At 37.2% G+C, this 15,408-nt stretch overlaps 2 protein-coding genes across 4 annotated transcripts; one reads left to right on the forward strand and one right to left on the reverse strand.

Annotated features, from left to right (window-relative positions):
- Positions 1–3,527: 3,527 nt before the first annotated feature.
- Positions 3,528–8,078, forward strand: tspo (translocator protein). 3 transcript variants are annotated; one of them, XM_037787464.1, is made up of 4 exons: positions 3,528–3,636; positions 6,957–7,132; positions 7,244–7,382; positions 7,510–8,078. In XM_037787464.1, exons 2-4 carry the CDS (start codon positions 6,960–6,962, stop codon positions 7,681–7,683), a joined length of 486 nt encoding a protein of 161 aa, XP_037643392.1. In that variant the 5' UTR covers positions 3,528–3,636; positions 6,957–6,959; the 3' UTR covers positions 7,684–8,078. The 3 variants fall into 3 exon arrangements, with proteins under 3 accessions (XP_037643392.1, XP_037643386.1, XP_037643391.1); XM_037787458.1 differs by lacking the exon at positions 3,528–3,636 and adding an exon at positions 3,655–3,921; XM_037787463.1 differs by lacking the exon at positions 3,528–3,636 and adding an exon at positions 4,031–4,054.
- A 955-nt stretch (positions 8,079–9,033) lies between these two features.
- Positions 9,034–13,626, reverse strand: LOC119498501 (ubiquinol-cytochrome-c reductase complex assembly factor 2). Its single transcript, XM_037787467.1, has 4 exons — positions 13,389–13,626; positions 11,999–12,073; positions 11,508–11,574; positions 9,034–9,227 (listed from the first exon to the last, which is right to left on the reverse strand). The coding sequence occupies exons 1-4, from the start codon at positions 13,524–13,526 to the stop codon at positions 9,121–9,123; spliced, it is 387 nt and encodes a 128-aa protein (XP_037643395.1). The 5' UTR covers positions 13,527–13,626; the 3' UTR covers positions 9,034–9,120.
- Between the last annotated feature and the right edge of the window lie 1,782 nt (positions 13,627–15,408).

The raw sequence follows: 15,408 nt of genomic DNA on the forward strand, positions 1-15,408 counted from the left end.
AAGTTACAAACAGTCCCTTTAAATGTTCTGAGAGAAAACTTTTTTGACATTATTTGAAATATGCTAATTCGCTTTTTATTGGGAGTTAGATGAGGCGATTGATACCACTTTTGTGTAGGCCTTATATGAGGCAACACAGCCAGCAGGTGGTTAGTGTAGCTTAGCATAAGGCCTGCCTCTGTGCAAAGGCAGTGGTGGCAAGTAACTAGGCTGCATTTAGCCTAATATGTACTGTACAATTTTAAGGTACTCAAACTTTGCATAACTTTGAGTATTTTCATTTTCTGCTACTTTTGCTGCTTCTTCAATATTTATTTTATAACTTTAGTTACTAGTTACATTGCAGATTCAGGCTAAAGCAGCAGTGGGTAGAAATGGATAAAATATGATTAAAAAAAAGTTATTTTTATAAAACGGTCACTATATCCTGACAGTAGAGCATGAGACAGGTAATCTGAAAAAGGAATCTGATTGTTTTTAAAAAATCTTATAAGCCATTGTTACTGCTTAATTTTTCATTTTACATAAGAAAGTAGAGATAAGTCACCTAGGCAAGTAGTGTAGCAATAATAATAATAATTTATATGACACACAAAAATCTAAATGTTTTCCTCCTGTCCTCCCCAATTTTTTGAGGCACCAGCTGCCACTGGCTATAATGTAAGGTATACTATATGATTCAGATTAGTAATTTTGAGTTAATTTAGAGGAAGATAGAACCAACTCAGTCTCACATCAAAATGTGTATAGCCACGTTGGTCCACAGCGCAAAACTGGGTTGGATAGAACCCAGCGTTGGTAAAATGTGTAGGAATCATGACACATGGTGCAGATATGCGTGTTTGTGGGTGACACCTCAACACCCTTAACAACTTCCAACTCTGCCCACAGCCCAATTCTGGTAAAAAGTCATGAGAAAACTATGTGAAATTTTCTATTTTACCCTCCCCTTTGTGAGTCATTATGGCACTGTCCAGAGACTACTCCACCCTACAACTTTACAAATACCTCAAATATTTCTCATTCATTTCACTAACCACAGCCAAGGAAAATGTACAAGGTTATACAAAACTAACAGACAATATTAATTTATTGGCTTTCACCTCTGGGTGTGTTTCAGAAGTATGCTTTGTTGCACCTGTAACAGCACCCAACTGCAATGTCACGGTGTCCTGGAGTACACCTGAGCATCACTGCAGCAAGGTGAGAAGTCAAACCAATGGAGGTCACTTTTTACTCAAGTACATTTATTTGACATTTAGTTGCTAGTTCCTTAAAACACATGATATGCTTATAAAATATGATTCAGTAGCCTACTATACTACTACCCAGTATACAAAGTATCTAAAACTGTCTCCACATTGACGAACTACAACATTAAAATGCTCTTGTATTTGTTGGTGATAAGAACAGAATAATATAATATTCTATAATAACATAACACTTTGAAAGGAGCCATTCTGCAGAATGAGTACTTTTACTTTAGCTACTTTGAGTACACTTTGCTGATACTTGATTACTTGAAAAGAGTAAAAAAAAAGTCATAGTGTAGTGTGTCAAAAAAAGTCATAGTATAGTATGTCGAAAAAAAGGATGAAGGTCTTTATTCTATTACAAATGAAATTCTGTTCTTTTTCTTTACTTTTCTGTTTTCCTTGTGCTGTCCACTTATTCTCAGTCCTGCTGAGAGGTTTAGGTTTTCAGTAAAAATTAGGAAAAAGTTGTGAATAAAGCCGGAGCGTTGGAGGGTACAAAAAGTAAAAAAAAAAAATCTTGTACTAATCAAAAAGTTAACTTATGTACACAGGTCTCATTTAAATTAGCCTTTTACTAAATGCACTTTGAATTGTATGATATATCTGCTGTTATTATATAGTATGTCGAAAAAAAGTCATAGTATAGTATGTTAAAAAAGTCATAGCATAGTATGTTAAAAAAAGTCATAGTATAGTATGTCGAAAAAAGTCATAGTATAGTTTGTTAAAAAAAGTCATAGTATAGTATGTCGAAAAAAAGTCATAGTATAGTTTATAGAAAAAAAGTCATAGTATAGTATGTAAAAAAAAAAGTCTAGTGTGTCAAAAAAAAGTCATAGTATAGTTTATAAAAAAAAAGTAATAGTATAGTATGTTAAAAAAAAGTCATAGCATAGTATGTAAAAAAAAGTCATAGTATAGTATGTTAAAAAAAAGTCATAGCATAGTATGTAAAAAAAAGTCATAGTATAGTATGTCAAAAAAAAGTCATAGTATAGTTTATAAAAAAAAAGTCATTGTATAGTATGTCAAAAAAAAGTCATAGTATAGTTTATAGAAAAAAAGTCATTGTATAGTATGTCAAAAAAAAGTCATAGTATAGTTTATAGAAAAAAAGTCATAGTATAGTATGTAAAAAAAAATCATAGTATATTGTGTCAAAAAAAAGTCATAGTATAGTTTATAAAAAAAAAGTAATAGTATAGTATGTTAAAAAAAAGTCATAGCATAGTATGTAAAAAAAAGTCATAGTATAGTATGTCAAAAAAAAGTCATAGTATAGTTTATAAAAAAAGTCATTGTATAGTATGTCAAAAAAAAGTCATAGTATAGTTTATAGAAAAAAAGTCATTGTATAGTATGTCAAAAAAAAGTCATAGTATAGTTTATAGAAAAAAAGTCATAGTATAGTATGTAAAAAAAAATCATAGTATATTGTGTCAAAAAAAAGTCATAGTATAGTTTATAGAAAAAAAGTCATAGTATAGTATGTAAAAAAAAAATCATAGTATATTGTGTCAAAAAAAAGTCATAGTATAGTTTATAAAAAAAAAGTAATAGTATAGTATGTTAAAAAAAAGTCATAGCATAGTATGTAAAAAAAAGTCATAGTATAGTATGTTAAAAAAAAGTCATAGCATAGTATGTAAAAAAAAGTCATAGTATAGTATGTTAAAAAAAAGTCATAGCATAGTATGTAAAAAAAAGTCATAGTATAGTATGTCAAAAAAAAGTCATAGTATAGTTTATAAAAAAAAAGTCATTGTATAGTATGTCAAAAAAAAGTCATAGTATAGTTTATAGAAAAAAAGTCATAGTATAGTATGTAAAAAAAAATCATAGTATATTGTGTCAAAAAAAAGTCATAGTATAGTATACAGAAAAAAAGGTCATAATATAGTTTGTCGTAAAAAAGTCCTATGTCAAAAAAAAGTCATAGTATAGTGTGTCGATTATTGATTATTACTTTTACATAAAGTAAGTAAAATAAATATCTGGGTACTTCACCATTGTCCAAAGCATAAAGTGGTACAATCCTTTTACATGACTATACATATATGTAAGTTTACTTAACAATACTATTCTAACATGCTTTTCAAGTGTTACTAGCCAGAACTTTAGCTAGCTTTAGCTTTAGCTAGCTGTCAGTAGAGACTGACCCCACAGAGGAACAACTCGCTATCTATGAGAGGTACTGCGGGGAACTATCTTGACGGTGTTTTAATCTTCGCTATCAGAGGTACTACAGAGGGAACTATCTTGACGGTTTGTTAATCTTTGCTGTCGCCTATCCAATCCAGTCACTATCCAGTTGTTTTGTAAAGCAACGAGGGAAATATGTAATCACCGGCCGAGCAGGAAGTAAAGTCACACCGTGAAGGTGTACTTTATGACCTTTAGACCTAGCGTTATACAACATTATTATCTAGCTGGCTGCCAAAACACTACATCGACCGTAGCCTGCTCTACAGTTGGTCCTCGCGACCAATCAGTTGGTGACGTCACACTGTTTGGACGTGTGTGTGAGCACGGGGAGTGTCAGTTAGTGACCACTGATAACACACAGCCCAGCCCAGACCACCACCTCACGTCACTCTGTAGCTGCAGCAGGACGTAGTAGTTATAGTGTGCTTACTGCGCGGAGGAGCTGACACCTGAGAGAAGAGTAAGTAACACGTTACAGTTTATACTCGACCGACAGTATGATGAGAGTAAAAGTTGACCTAGCTAGCACCTCTCAGTGTTGTTAGACTCCCACAGAGGAGGAGGTGTAGGAGCCTTCACACAGAGAGAGACAGGTGAACAGTGAGCTTACAACCAGCATGTGTTACTGTTGTTTATTTGGTTAATTGTGTTATCATTGTGATGTAGATCATGTAGATCTTCAGCAGTGTTGATCTGTCAAGTTGTTTCCAAACAACCAGACTTGTTAACTGTTTTTTTTAAAGCTTATCAATCCAGAGGCCTGTACTACGAAGCAGGATTTGCGGTTATCGAGGTAACTTCAGGGTTAACTCTGGGTTTTCTGTGTAACGAAGCTGGTTCTCTTCTTACCGAGGTAGATCACCATGGTAACTGATGCTGAACGGCTAACCTGTTCTGGAAGCAGGTTATGTTCCAGATCAGAGATCAACTCCTATGAAAGCACCTCCTGCTGACCAATCAGAGCTCTGTGCGGTGATCCTAGGATAATATCACACACATATGAAGACGTTTAAGTCATAATCCAGACTAAAAACAACACAGTTTAAACTGACAGATACAAGAAGGACAGCTGGCTTCATGCTGGGGGTGTTTACCGCTTTGAATTATGTTTTTATATTTATTTTGTTTTACTTGCTCTTGAGTCTGTTTCACACCGTCAGAGAGAGGGAAGCAGCTGAAAGGATGTTTAAATACTCATAGGGTAAAAATAAATGTATTCCTCCATTCATCTATTATTCTCGTAAACGCTATTTATATTTAGACAAGTACACTTTACTTTTGAGTATTCCGTTAAATTCATAAATCTGTTAATTTACGCATTCACACACATTTTTCTTTTACCAGCTGTTCTTCCTGCATTTGGCAGCTTCAACTGTGTTACTGTTAGTCTGGATTAAGTGTTTAATTTCTTCGTATTTGTCTAATATAGTTTACTCTTTGTTAAATGTGCCGCTCTGCCTGTCCGTCAGTAGTCTTGTTCATGTCTGTGATTGGTCAGATGTTGCAAACACCTCCTCGTTCATGTGAACGCGCTCATAACGAGATTGGAAAACCCTGGGTTGATTTACCGAGTTGATAACCAGCGTCGTAGTACCGTTTAGCGAGATCTTGTTTGTTAGGGTTAGTGAAGCCAGATAACAAGAAGATACCCTGGGTATGTTGAAGTGTTTAGAGTTTCAGAGACTTTGTTTCCTGCATTCTGGTGACTTTCAAAGAATGAAAATAACAAAATGATAAGTACACTGCAACACCATCTTTATGTTAAAGGGACTGTTTGTAAGAATCAGAAATGCTTGTTAACAGCGACACCTGTGGCCGTTAAGTCAACGAAAGTCAGCGTCAGGCTTGTGCTCGCTCTACATAGACATGAATGAGCATCGCTCAAAACAGTGAGGCGACACACGTCAGCTAAAACCACAATATCACTCTATATTTCAGCTGCTTGGCAGTAATGTTAGCTGACCAGACGAAGGTCTCTCCATGAATCAATGCTGATCCTAGTGTTAGCTTTTCCTGCTTCAGCCTCCCGACCGCGGCCGGAGGGAACAGGGAAGACACGGGCACCCGGTGGGAGAAGATAACGTTTCTCTCTGCGGAGCCCCGTCACTTCACAAGACACGGGAAACCTCTGTTGGTCTGGAGGAGCTGCAGCAGTTATTTCTGCACAAACGTCCACTGTACATTCACTAGATATTCTCAGAGCTACGAAGTCTTCTGCAGTGTGTAGTGTGCGCGCATGCACGTGAGGTGGAGCGAGCTGAGTAAAGGCAGGCAGGCAAAGGAGCAGAGGAGCAGAGGAGTAGAGACTCCGGTCCTGGAGAACAAAGCTACGGTGTCCCCCGCGTACTACGACCGCGACCAACACTTTTTTGCAAGACAGGCTTCACTAGATATAACTTTGCGGTTTTGGTGCTTCCGTGTAGTTTGTGTTGGAATCTTGTCTGAACAGCGTAGCCACACGCGAGCGCGCATGGGACACCGACCTGGGTGATTTATACGTGTAACGAACAGTCCCTTTAACAATGGCCATACATGCCAACCTTGAGACTTTAAAAATAGGAAGGATTTCAAAACCAAAGCTGGGAGTCCTCCCCCAGAAACATTAGAGTTTCAGAGACTTTGTTTCCTTTATTCTGGTGACTTTCAAAGAATGAAAATAACAAAATGATAAGTACACTGCAACAGCATTTTTATGTTAAATAGGCCTACTTTTAACTCTTGGTAAAGAAAACTGAAAAATGTGCCCCTCTGGCATAAACTATTACTCATCAGTTTTTATTCATTCATGCATATTTTGCCCCCTGCTTGAGTATGTCTTTCTCTTAGTACTCTCCATTTCTCTCTCCGTCTCTCACTCACTGAAGGACCACTATGCTCTGAAACCCATTATCTCCAATGGCTTGCATCGTACCACGACGGCTTTTGCCTGAGTTGAGCAAAACCCAACTTTGGGCACGCTGTGATGTGCAGTGAGCGTTGTGTCACGAGCAGCTCGCTTCAGCCAGGAAACAACATTTGGTGTAGCTGTATTGTCGTCCGGATGGAAACTGTAGGGTTTATATTTGCTGTACAGTGCAAGAAACATGTTGAGATTACGAAAAGGAAAAGGTGTGAAAATGTGTCATAAATTGGGAGAAATATTGGGAAACCGGGAGAGGGCAATGAAAAACGTGAGTCTCCCGGGAAAATCGGGACTCTTCAGCTCTCCTCAGCTCTGTGTGCTTTAAAGTGTCTTTCAGCTCATTGTTTTGGTTTTCTGGCCCACAACTTTAGTTCACTCTCCCCGTTGTCATCATCGTTGTTTTGGGCCGCTCTAAAAAAACAACTGTACTCTACCTAGAATAATTTAAGTTTGAATCTGATTATCCACGGCCAACGTTTTCAAAACTCAGTGCTACAGACACATTTTGATCTTTCCCCCAAAAAATATTGAGGTTTGATACCCCCGCCCTAGCAGAGGTTAAACCGCTGTAATGTGTCCTACTCTTATCGCAGAACATGTGGCTGCCCATGCTTGGTATGACCGCCTTGCCGCACCTGGGAGGGTTCTATGGTGGTTACATCACACGCAAAGAGGTGAAGAACTGGTACCCGACTCTGCAGAAACCATCATGGCGCCCACCAAATGCAGCATTCCCTGTAGTGTGGACCTGTCTGTATACCGGCATGGGGTAAGCAGCATCGTGAAAAGGCTCCTACAGTCTCTTGAGATCTACAACTACAGTCTTTTATTCTCAGTGATGCAACCTCTATATTATCCCTTTATACATTTTATTATGTAGGTATGGCTCCTACCTGGTGTGGAAAGAACTGGGAGGTTTCACTGAGGATGCAGTGGTTCCACTGGGACTTTATGGGTGTCAGCTAGCTCTGAACTGGGCCTGGACTCCGATCTTCTTTGGTGCACACAAGCTGAAATTGGTAAGTTTCACACATTTAATTATTCCTTTTAACTGGGAGACCAGGTGGGAAGATTATGAGGGACGACAGCTCAATACCCTCCAACCACATGTCCATTTGACACCCTCTCACTCTCTGCCCAATTTAGGCTCTCATGGAGATTATGCTTCTCACTGGGGTCGTCGGAGCCACCATGGTGTCTTGGTATCCCATTAGCCGCACTGCCACAATGCTGATGGCGCCCTACCTGGCCTGGCTGTGCCTCGCCACCTCTCTCAACTACTGCATATGGAGAGACAACAGTGAGGATAAAGAAGAGTAGGAGACAGACAGTGTTGTCAGTCAGACCTGTTTGTTCACGGTCGTCTGCAGAACCAGAGCCGGCAGCATATTAAGGACATATTAAGGAAGGATAAAACAACTTGCCACTGAATCTATTTTTGTCTGTTTCGCTACCCAAATTGAATACATCCAGCTAAAACAAAAGTGCATTAATTCAAAGCGCTTAAAAATTTGCCAGTATATTATCAGTGTCAATATCCATATTGGGCACATACATGCAATATTTATATATAAAGCTACATGTTTACATTTAAGTGAATGAAAAAATCCTTGTCATATGGATTTATATATTAAATTCTTGGTGTGTTTAGAGTGAAGTGGAAAACTGCGTTTATTTCTTTTTAATAAAGAATGTTTCATCTATGTGTGCTTTTATGGAGGAGTCTTGTGTTGTATTTACTGCTATAACTCAATTAATATAAAGATTTCTTTCTAATTTATCACTATCGAATACATTCCTTCAGTCACAGCAGGCCATCAACTCAACATCAAGTGAGGTACACACATTTTAAATTTGAGAAAAGAACAATGGTATCGGATCAGTAGTCGGTATCGGTAAATATCCTGAGTTAAGTTATTGGTATTGGGAGAGAGAAAGTTTCATCGGTGCATCCATAGAATAATGTCATCTGAGGAAAAACATTTATCTTGGTTAAACAAATGAAAGTTTTGCATGTAATTATGTTTTAGCACATCTGGAAATTTGTACTCAGTGCAGTATATTGTGGAACCAGTTTGTAAAGATAAACACAGTTCATGAACCAGAAACACTCAGCAGCTCAGACCATTGCCAGGGCTTCACAGTCCACTAAATGTATTCTCATAGCAGAACATGTTTGGAAATGTTTAATGTGCATCTGAATAAACATAACAGTAGTGAGAGACAATCAGAGGATACAAGTGCAACTTTTTTTCCATTTAGTAAACTCTGTGGTTTGAGAAAATAATGAAAATATTCAAGAACATCCTATTATATTAGAAATCCCTTTAAAAGGGCAAAAAACTAAAAATACTTAGTTCTCGGCCCACAGCTTAAATTTCTACCAAATTCCGTTAAAATCTGTCAACACGTTCCTCAGACAATCTCACTAACAAACACAATGAATAAACACAGAAGTAAAACCTTCTTGGTGGAGGTAGATATTTTCTAGTCTTGCAATTAAAATCGGTCTAAAGTATTTTTTAGTTTAGTCTAGTCTTAGTTTGCTTCTTTATACTTTTTTTGTGTTTTTCTCCCTCCAAAGCTACAGGTGACACAATTAACACCTGCACAGTTACAATAGTTTGTAAAGCCCAATAAAATAGATCATAAAAACAACATAACAATCCATAAAGATACCAACGATGAGCTTTATTTCTATACATGCAATGGGAAAAGAAAGGAAAGAAAGAAAAGAGTGATAGAGAAAAAAAAAAGTTATTTTTCAGGAGCTTTCTCTGGAACGTCTTCTGGTGATTTGGAGAATCTCTCCGTTAACGTCTTCCACAAACCCTTTTTTTCCTCGTCCATCTGTTGCACATTCCCTGTACAATGAAAAATAGTTCAAGTTAACTGTAACTAGAAAATGAATTTTCTGCAGAAAATGTGTGAATGCTGACAGGCTAAAATTGCAACGCATTGCTGAAAATACACAAGTATTAAAACGCAAAGGCGTTGCGCTGCACTGCTGAAAAACCTGGAAACTGAAATGTAAAAACTGGAAGAATGGGTAGCTGAACTGCATTACTTAAAAAAGCTAAGAGCTGAATACATTTCTAGAAAGGCTGGAATCTAAACTGTAATACTGTCAAAAGGTGGAAGTTGAAAATAATCAACTGAAAAAGGCTGAAAGAAAAAATGCTTTGTACTTTAAAATTGCATATAAAGTTAAAGACATTTGAATGGTTTCATTAGCTGAAAGTATGCAGAAGTAGTAGTCGATCAAAAAATGTACAGAAGAAGTTTAATGTTTAAAGCTTAAATGAAGTCTGTAGATAAAAGTCTGCAGACGTAATAGAGTTTCAAAGTGGAGTAGGTTGAAGAAGATTTTGTCCCGTTCACTGCAACTATACGAAAATATGAAAAAGGTTTAAATTTGGTCATAACACCGTCTTTCATTTTGAAAATCCAGCCTTGTCCAGGCCCCTGGTAAACTCCTTTTACCATGTGGGGCTTTTATTTTGAAAACACAGAAGACTAAGTATAAGAGGAATAAGCCCAATGGCTCATGGTCAGTGTGCTCGGCCTTGTTGCTAGCAGGCACACTGACCTTGAACATTTTGCAAGAAATGCCTGGTATTTGGTACGCATCCCACATCCTGAGCTTACTCTTAGGATAGGATTTTATTTATTTTTTAAAAACAGCTTTTACCCTGTTAAGAAGTAGGTCCTCCATAGTTTCCTGTTACCACACAGCTTCCTGTTAAGATACAGTTACTCTATGGTGCTTTTATTTTGAAGGGGTGGGGAGAGGTGGAGAGAGACAGAATCGGACCATGGATATGTAGCCAAAAAAGGGAAGCTAAAACTGGTGTAATAGGCTCTTTTCACAGCAGCCATTTCGACATGTCATTCCAGAGTAAACATTGTGCATGCCGGCTCACTGGAACAGCTGTGACACCCTAAATAGACTGGGACCATATTTAATGTTATCAATGATGATATGTCAAAATGGCTGCAGTGAAAGGGGGCCTATATGCTCACATATAGAGTGTATTTGTACAGTGTTTGCGGCACTTCATCATTGAAAATACTCTAAGCTCAAAAACTGATGGAACTTTCGAAAAACCTGTTTTGCTACGAGCGTCGTGAGGCTTCACTGAAGACGCCGATATATAATGTCTACACATTCTTGAGAATGTATGCGCTGTCACTCCTCTTATCTCTGTATTTGGGATTCACAGGCTAAAGACGCTGAGATCAGAAAGACTTTGCTGGAAAAGCTGGAAGCTAAAATGTAATGCTGTCAAAGCTGGAAGTTGAGATGGACACTCTAAAGGGGCTGGAAAAATAAATACTTTGTATTAATATCACTGCCATTATAAGAGAAGATGAAAAAAGCTCAATATTTTAAACAGTTTAATACAAGCATAAGAGGGAGATGAGTTTAATATTCTAAAAAAGCATAAAGTTTGAGAAAAAGTTGCATCATTTCGGATTATGCAACAAAGCCACTTTGGTTTGGTTTAGGAAAGAAATACATGTTGGAGATGCTATTGAGTCCCTCTGGCAACTATAAACTATAAATTAATTCCAAGTACTCTCAATATTCTTAACTCAACAAAGTAACTGAGTAGATCTAAGCCACAGACACTGACACTATTTTAATGTGTAATATGACCTGCCTATATATTTGTTTTTACGAACCGCTCGTCTGCTTTTCATATTGTTGTTTTTCTTTTGTTTGGTGAGCCGAAGAGAAATTTCCACCGAAGTGTGTGTATTGTACTTTAATAGTTCAAAGTGTTGTAACTCGTTTAAAGTTTAAATTAAGTCTGTAGTTGAAAGTACGCATTAGTAAAGTTTTTTTAAGTAGGTTTAAGAGGATTTAAAGATTCTCTCCATTTAGATTTGAGGTAGAAACAAGAAAAGTCATAGCATACATGTCCTTAAGGAGCTGAACATTTTGATATCTGAACGGTTTCTGTGGCTTAAAATATGCAGAAGTAGTTAGTGACCAAAAATGTACGGACGACAAAAAAAAATTAATAATCAAGCGTAGGAGAACAATACTGTAAAACAATCAAACATGAATCAGCATTCACACATTAAAAGTATGTTTCATAAATAGACACGAACATAAATGTGATATTGTGGGTTCATACCTGACAATAGCAATCTACACTCTTCCACCGTAACTCCGGTAAAGCTTGTGTCTCTTACACGAGGAAACTGTGAACAGATACAAAGACGTGTTGTTGGCATCAAATACATTAAAGTCTTTAATACATTTTACTGAGTTTCACACTGAAATACACACCTCAGAAACAGCTGAGTGAATACTTTGTTTGGAGGATCATTTGCGAATAATCTTTCTGAAAACAGTAACCTGAGGTGCCTTTCTAGCATTAAACTAATGGGGCCTTTGTACTTACTATAAAGTATTTTATTATCCTCATAAATAAAAATTAACTTCCACAAGGTTTTCTTTACAGTCTTGAACATGCTAGACACTCGTTCATCTTTAGCATTTAAAGGAAAAGAGATGAAACAAATAATGTCTTCCATTATTCTTTTAGGCCAGTAAAAAAATAATTACTTTATGCAGACAATCACAGCAGGGTATGAGAGATACGTGAATATATACTGTACTTACTCGTTGTCTGTAGTAGTTGTCATTAATGCGGGCCAAACTTTCATACATGTGGTCGCACTTCTCTGGATCTGAAAGCTGGAGGGAAACATGTATTAGTTAGACAAATGTCAAATGCTAGGAACATGCATTAAAATCAAGCAGGCCTACTGCAAAATCAAGAAACATAAATATAGAATGGAAACATTTACTATAGGCCGTTTTCACAGCAGATATTTTGACATGTCATACCAGGGGAACGCAGGTGGAACTGATAACATTAATTATAGTCCCATTCTATTTAGTGTGTCACAGAGACATAACTAATGTTATTGATTACACCTGTGTTCACCCTGCAATGACATGTCAAAATCATTATGTTTTACTCATTATGTTTGTGTCATCCCTGTTGTATCTGTATCCTGTATGTATGAAACATTCAATAAAAACAGTGACAAAAAAAAACAAACAGTGCACAAGGCAGCATTGTGATATATTTAACAAATACAATGAAATGTGCAATATATCTGTTTTAAAATCAAAGAGCTGTATGGCTTTGTGCAGGAATGTGCAAATTATTGTTTTTAAAATAACTTTAGTGGAGTAAAAAGTACAATATTTTTCTATGACATGTAATGAAGCATACAGTCATATTTAATTATTAATTATATTATTTAAGTGCAAGTACTGTACCTCAACTGAATGCACTTGTACACTCTACCAACATTACATGTTGGTAGAGTGTACAAGTACATTCAGTTGAGGTACAGTACTTGCACTGAAAGTACTGTATGTCAACTGAATGTACTTGTAGTAGAGGTGCAGTACATTCAGTGCAAGTACTGTACGGTACAGTGCTTAATGAGTACTTAATGAATGTACAAGTACATTCAGTTGAGGTACAGTACTTGCACTTAAATAATTGTACTTGTACATTCATTGCAAGTACTGTACCTCCACTGAATACACTTGTACACTCTACCAACAGTTTACATGTTGGTAGAGTGTACTAGTACATTCAGTGGAGGTACAGTACCTGCACTGAATGCACTGAACCTCAACTGAATGTACTTGAACACTGAAAGTACTATACCTCATCTGAATGTACTTGTAGCTGAGGTACAGTACATTCAGTTGAGGTACAGTACTTGCCCTGACTGTACTTGTGCACTCGACCAACAGTTGACAAGATGACAGTCTTTCTAGCTGGTTCATTATAGTCATGTGATAAAGGAACAAACTGATACAAACGTCAGTACATGAGCATCTCTCCCTCTACAGCTGCATGTAGATAATGTATAATGTTGTATAGCATCAATCATGGAGCAGAGCAGACAAGGTCAGCTCTGTGATCTGGGTTGTCCTCTCAGCTCAGCTCGCTGTGTTGTGTCATTGTGTCATGTATCTACTGTACCTGTGTGTTTTCGCCCTCCCGGAAGGCTGAGGCGACTCTCTGCCGGAGGAACGTCCCCAGGTCCCGGGCCTTCTTGGCCTCGTCCCGGGGCCATTCCTCACACAGCTTGAGGAACCGACGGTACCTGGTGGCAGACATCTTTACACATGTAATGAAGATCGCGCTGCTGGGGTGAAGAACGCGGTGAAGTTTGAGCTTTATCGCACCCCGTACTTGTTGTGTTACATCTAAACTCTTCCTCCTTCCTGTCTGGTGTTACATCTAAACTCTTCCCCCCTCCTTCCTGTCTGCTGCCCTCGTCGCTACACCTTCATCACGTTAGAGTCAAGATGAGCGGAGCAAACGGTAAAAAGGGTCCTTCCACCAGTGTGGTGGAGTGGATCAGCACAGCTTGTCGGTTCGCAACAGACAGAAACGACTTCAGGAGGTGAGTTAATGAGTTCATGTGATGAGATGATGAGTTAATGATGAGCTGTGTGGTGGTTAGCCGCGGAGCTAACGGTAGCTAGCGAGGTTTGTCCTTGCCTCTCTCCAGGATGTCTGCACCAGTTCAACCACTCTGTCACCATCAAGGCTGGATTACCAGTTCAACCACTCTGTCACCATCAAGGCTGGATTACCAGTTCAACCACTCTGTCACCATCAAGGCTGGATTACCAGTTCAACCACTCTGTCACCATCAAGGCTGGATTAACAACTCAACTCATTCATTGTTTCACATATATGAGAGCTACATAAAGACATTGTCTGGACCTATGTATTGACAATTTATTTATTATTTATTATTTATTTGTTTATTTGCACATATATAAAACTGCACAAAATCCAGTCAATGAAAACAAAAACAAGAAATGTGTCAGGAGAGGTCAAGAAGCCTTACAGGCTGATATACAAAGGACCTCCCACAACCCCAGGAGAGAAAAAAACAATAACAAAAAAGGAAGAAAGATCTAAACTAATTTTAATAATAATTTAATAATTTTAAAAATACAACAAAAGTTAAACAACAAGAAGTACACAAAATATGCACTTCTGGCTTGTTGTAGATATGTAGTCATCTGTGCACAGATCACATGTCGATAAGTAAAGAGAAATTGCTGTACAGAGTTGCCAAAATATGAAAGAGGTAATTTGGAAGCATTTTTCAACAGCCAATGTTCACTACATATATTTACTCAAGTACTGTAGTTATTCATTCATTTTTGAGGTATTTGTACTTTACATTTTCTGTTATTGTATTTCTACTCCACTACAATTCAGAGGGAGTACTTGTTGTACTTGTACTTGTGGAGTACTTGTTACTCCACTGCATTTATGTGATAACTTTAGTTACTTTGCAGATTCAGATTAATAATAAAAAAATGTAATCTACAAAAACACCATGATGTATTATTGTGGATAAAGATCAGACTTTTTTGATCCCTTGGTGAAATTTACAAGCTACCCCTCAGAAAATAAAATAGCTCCACCATTAAAATAATGTACACAATGCATCAATAATTAAAATGCAATAATATACTATATATATATATTACTCTGTAATGAGCCAGTCTGCATAGTGAGTACTTTTCCCTTTTGTAAGTATATTTTGATGCTGATACTTTTGTACTTTTGCTCAAGTAAAGATTTGAATGCAGGACTTTTTTTTTACTTGTAACAGAGTATTTTTACATTGCGGTATTGCTACTTTTACTCAAGTAAAAGATCGGAGTACTTCTTCCGCCACTGAGCTTGGTCACAAATTAAAAAAAAAATCAATGCATTCTTATAAATGATGTTCATGTTGGGGCGTCTCAACCACTTGTCCACAGTTTCTGTCTGTATCTTCGCCGTTATTGTCTAGTAAATGCAAATGTTTCTTGTGTTCATGTACAAAATAATGACATGTCATCTGATATTATAGGATTTTGCCCCAAAACTCCAGTACTAGTCAGACTATGATACTTATAAATGAATGTGTTTAATCAAATTGCCACACAGCAAACCTGCACCAACATATAAAAACTGTACACAGTGCATG

This window comes from Sebastes umbrosus, chromosome 1 (genome assembly GCF_015220745.1).
Source record: "Sebastes umbrosus isolate fSebUmb1 chromosome 1, fSebUmb1.pri, whole genome shotgun sequence".
Taxonomy (NCBI): Eukaryota; Metazoa; Chordata; class Actinopteri; order Perciformes; family Sebastidae; genus Sebastes; species Sebastes umbrosus.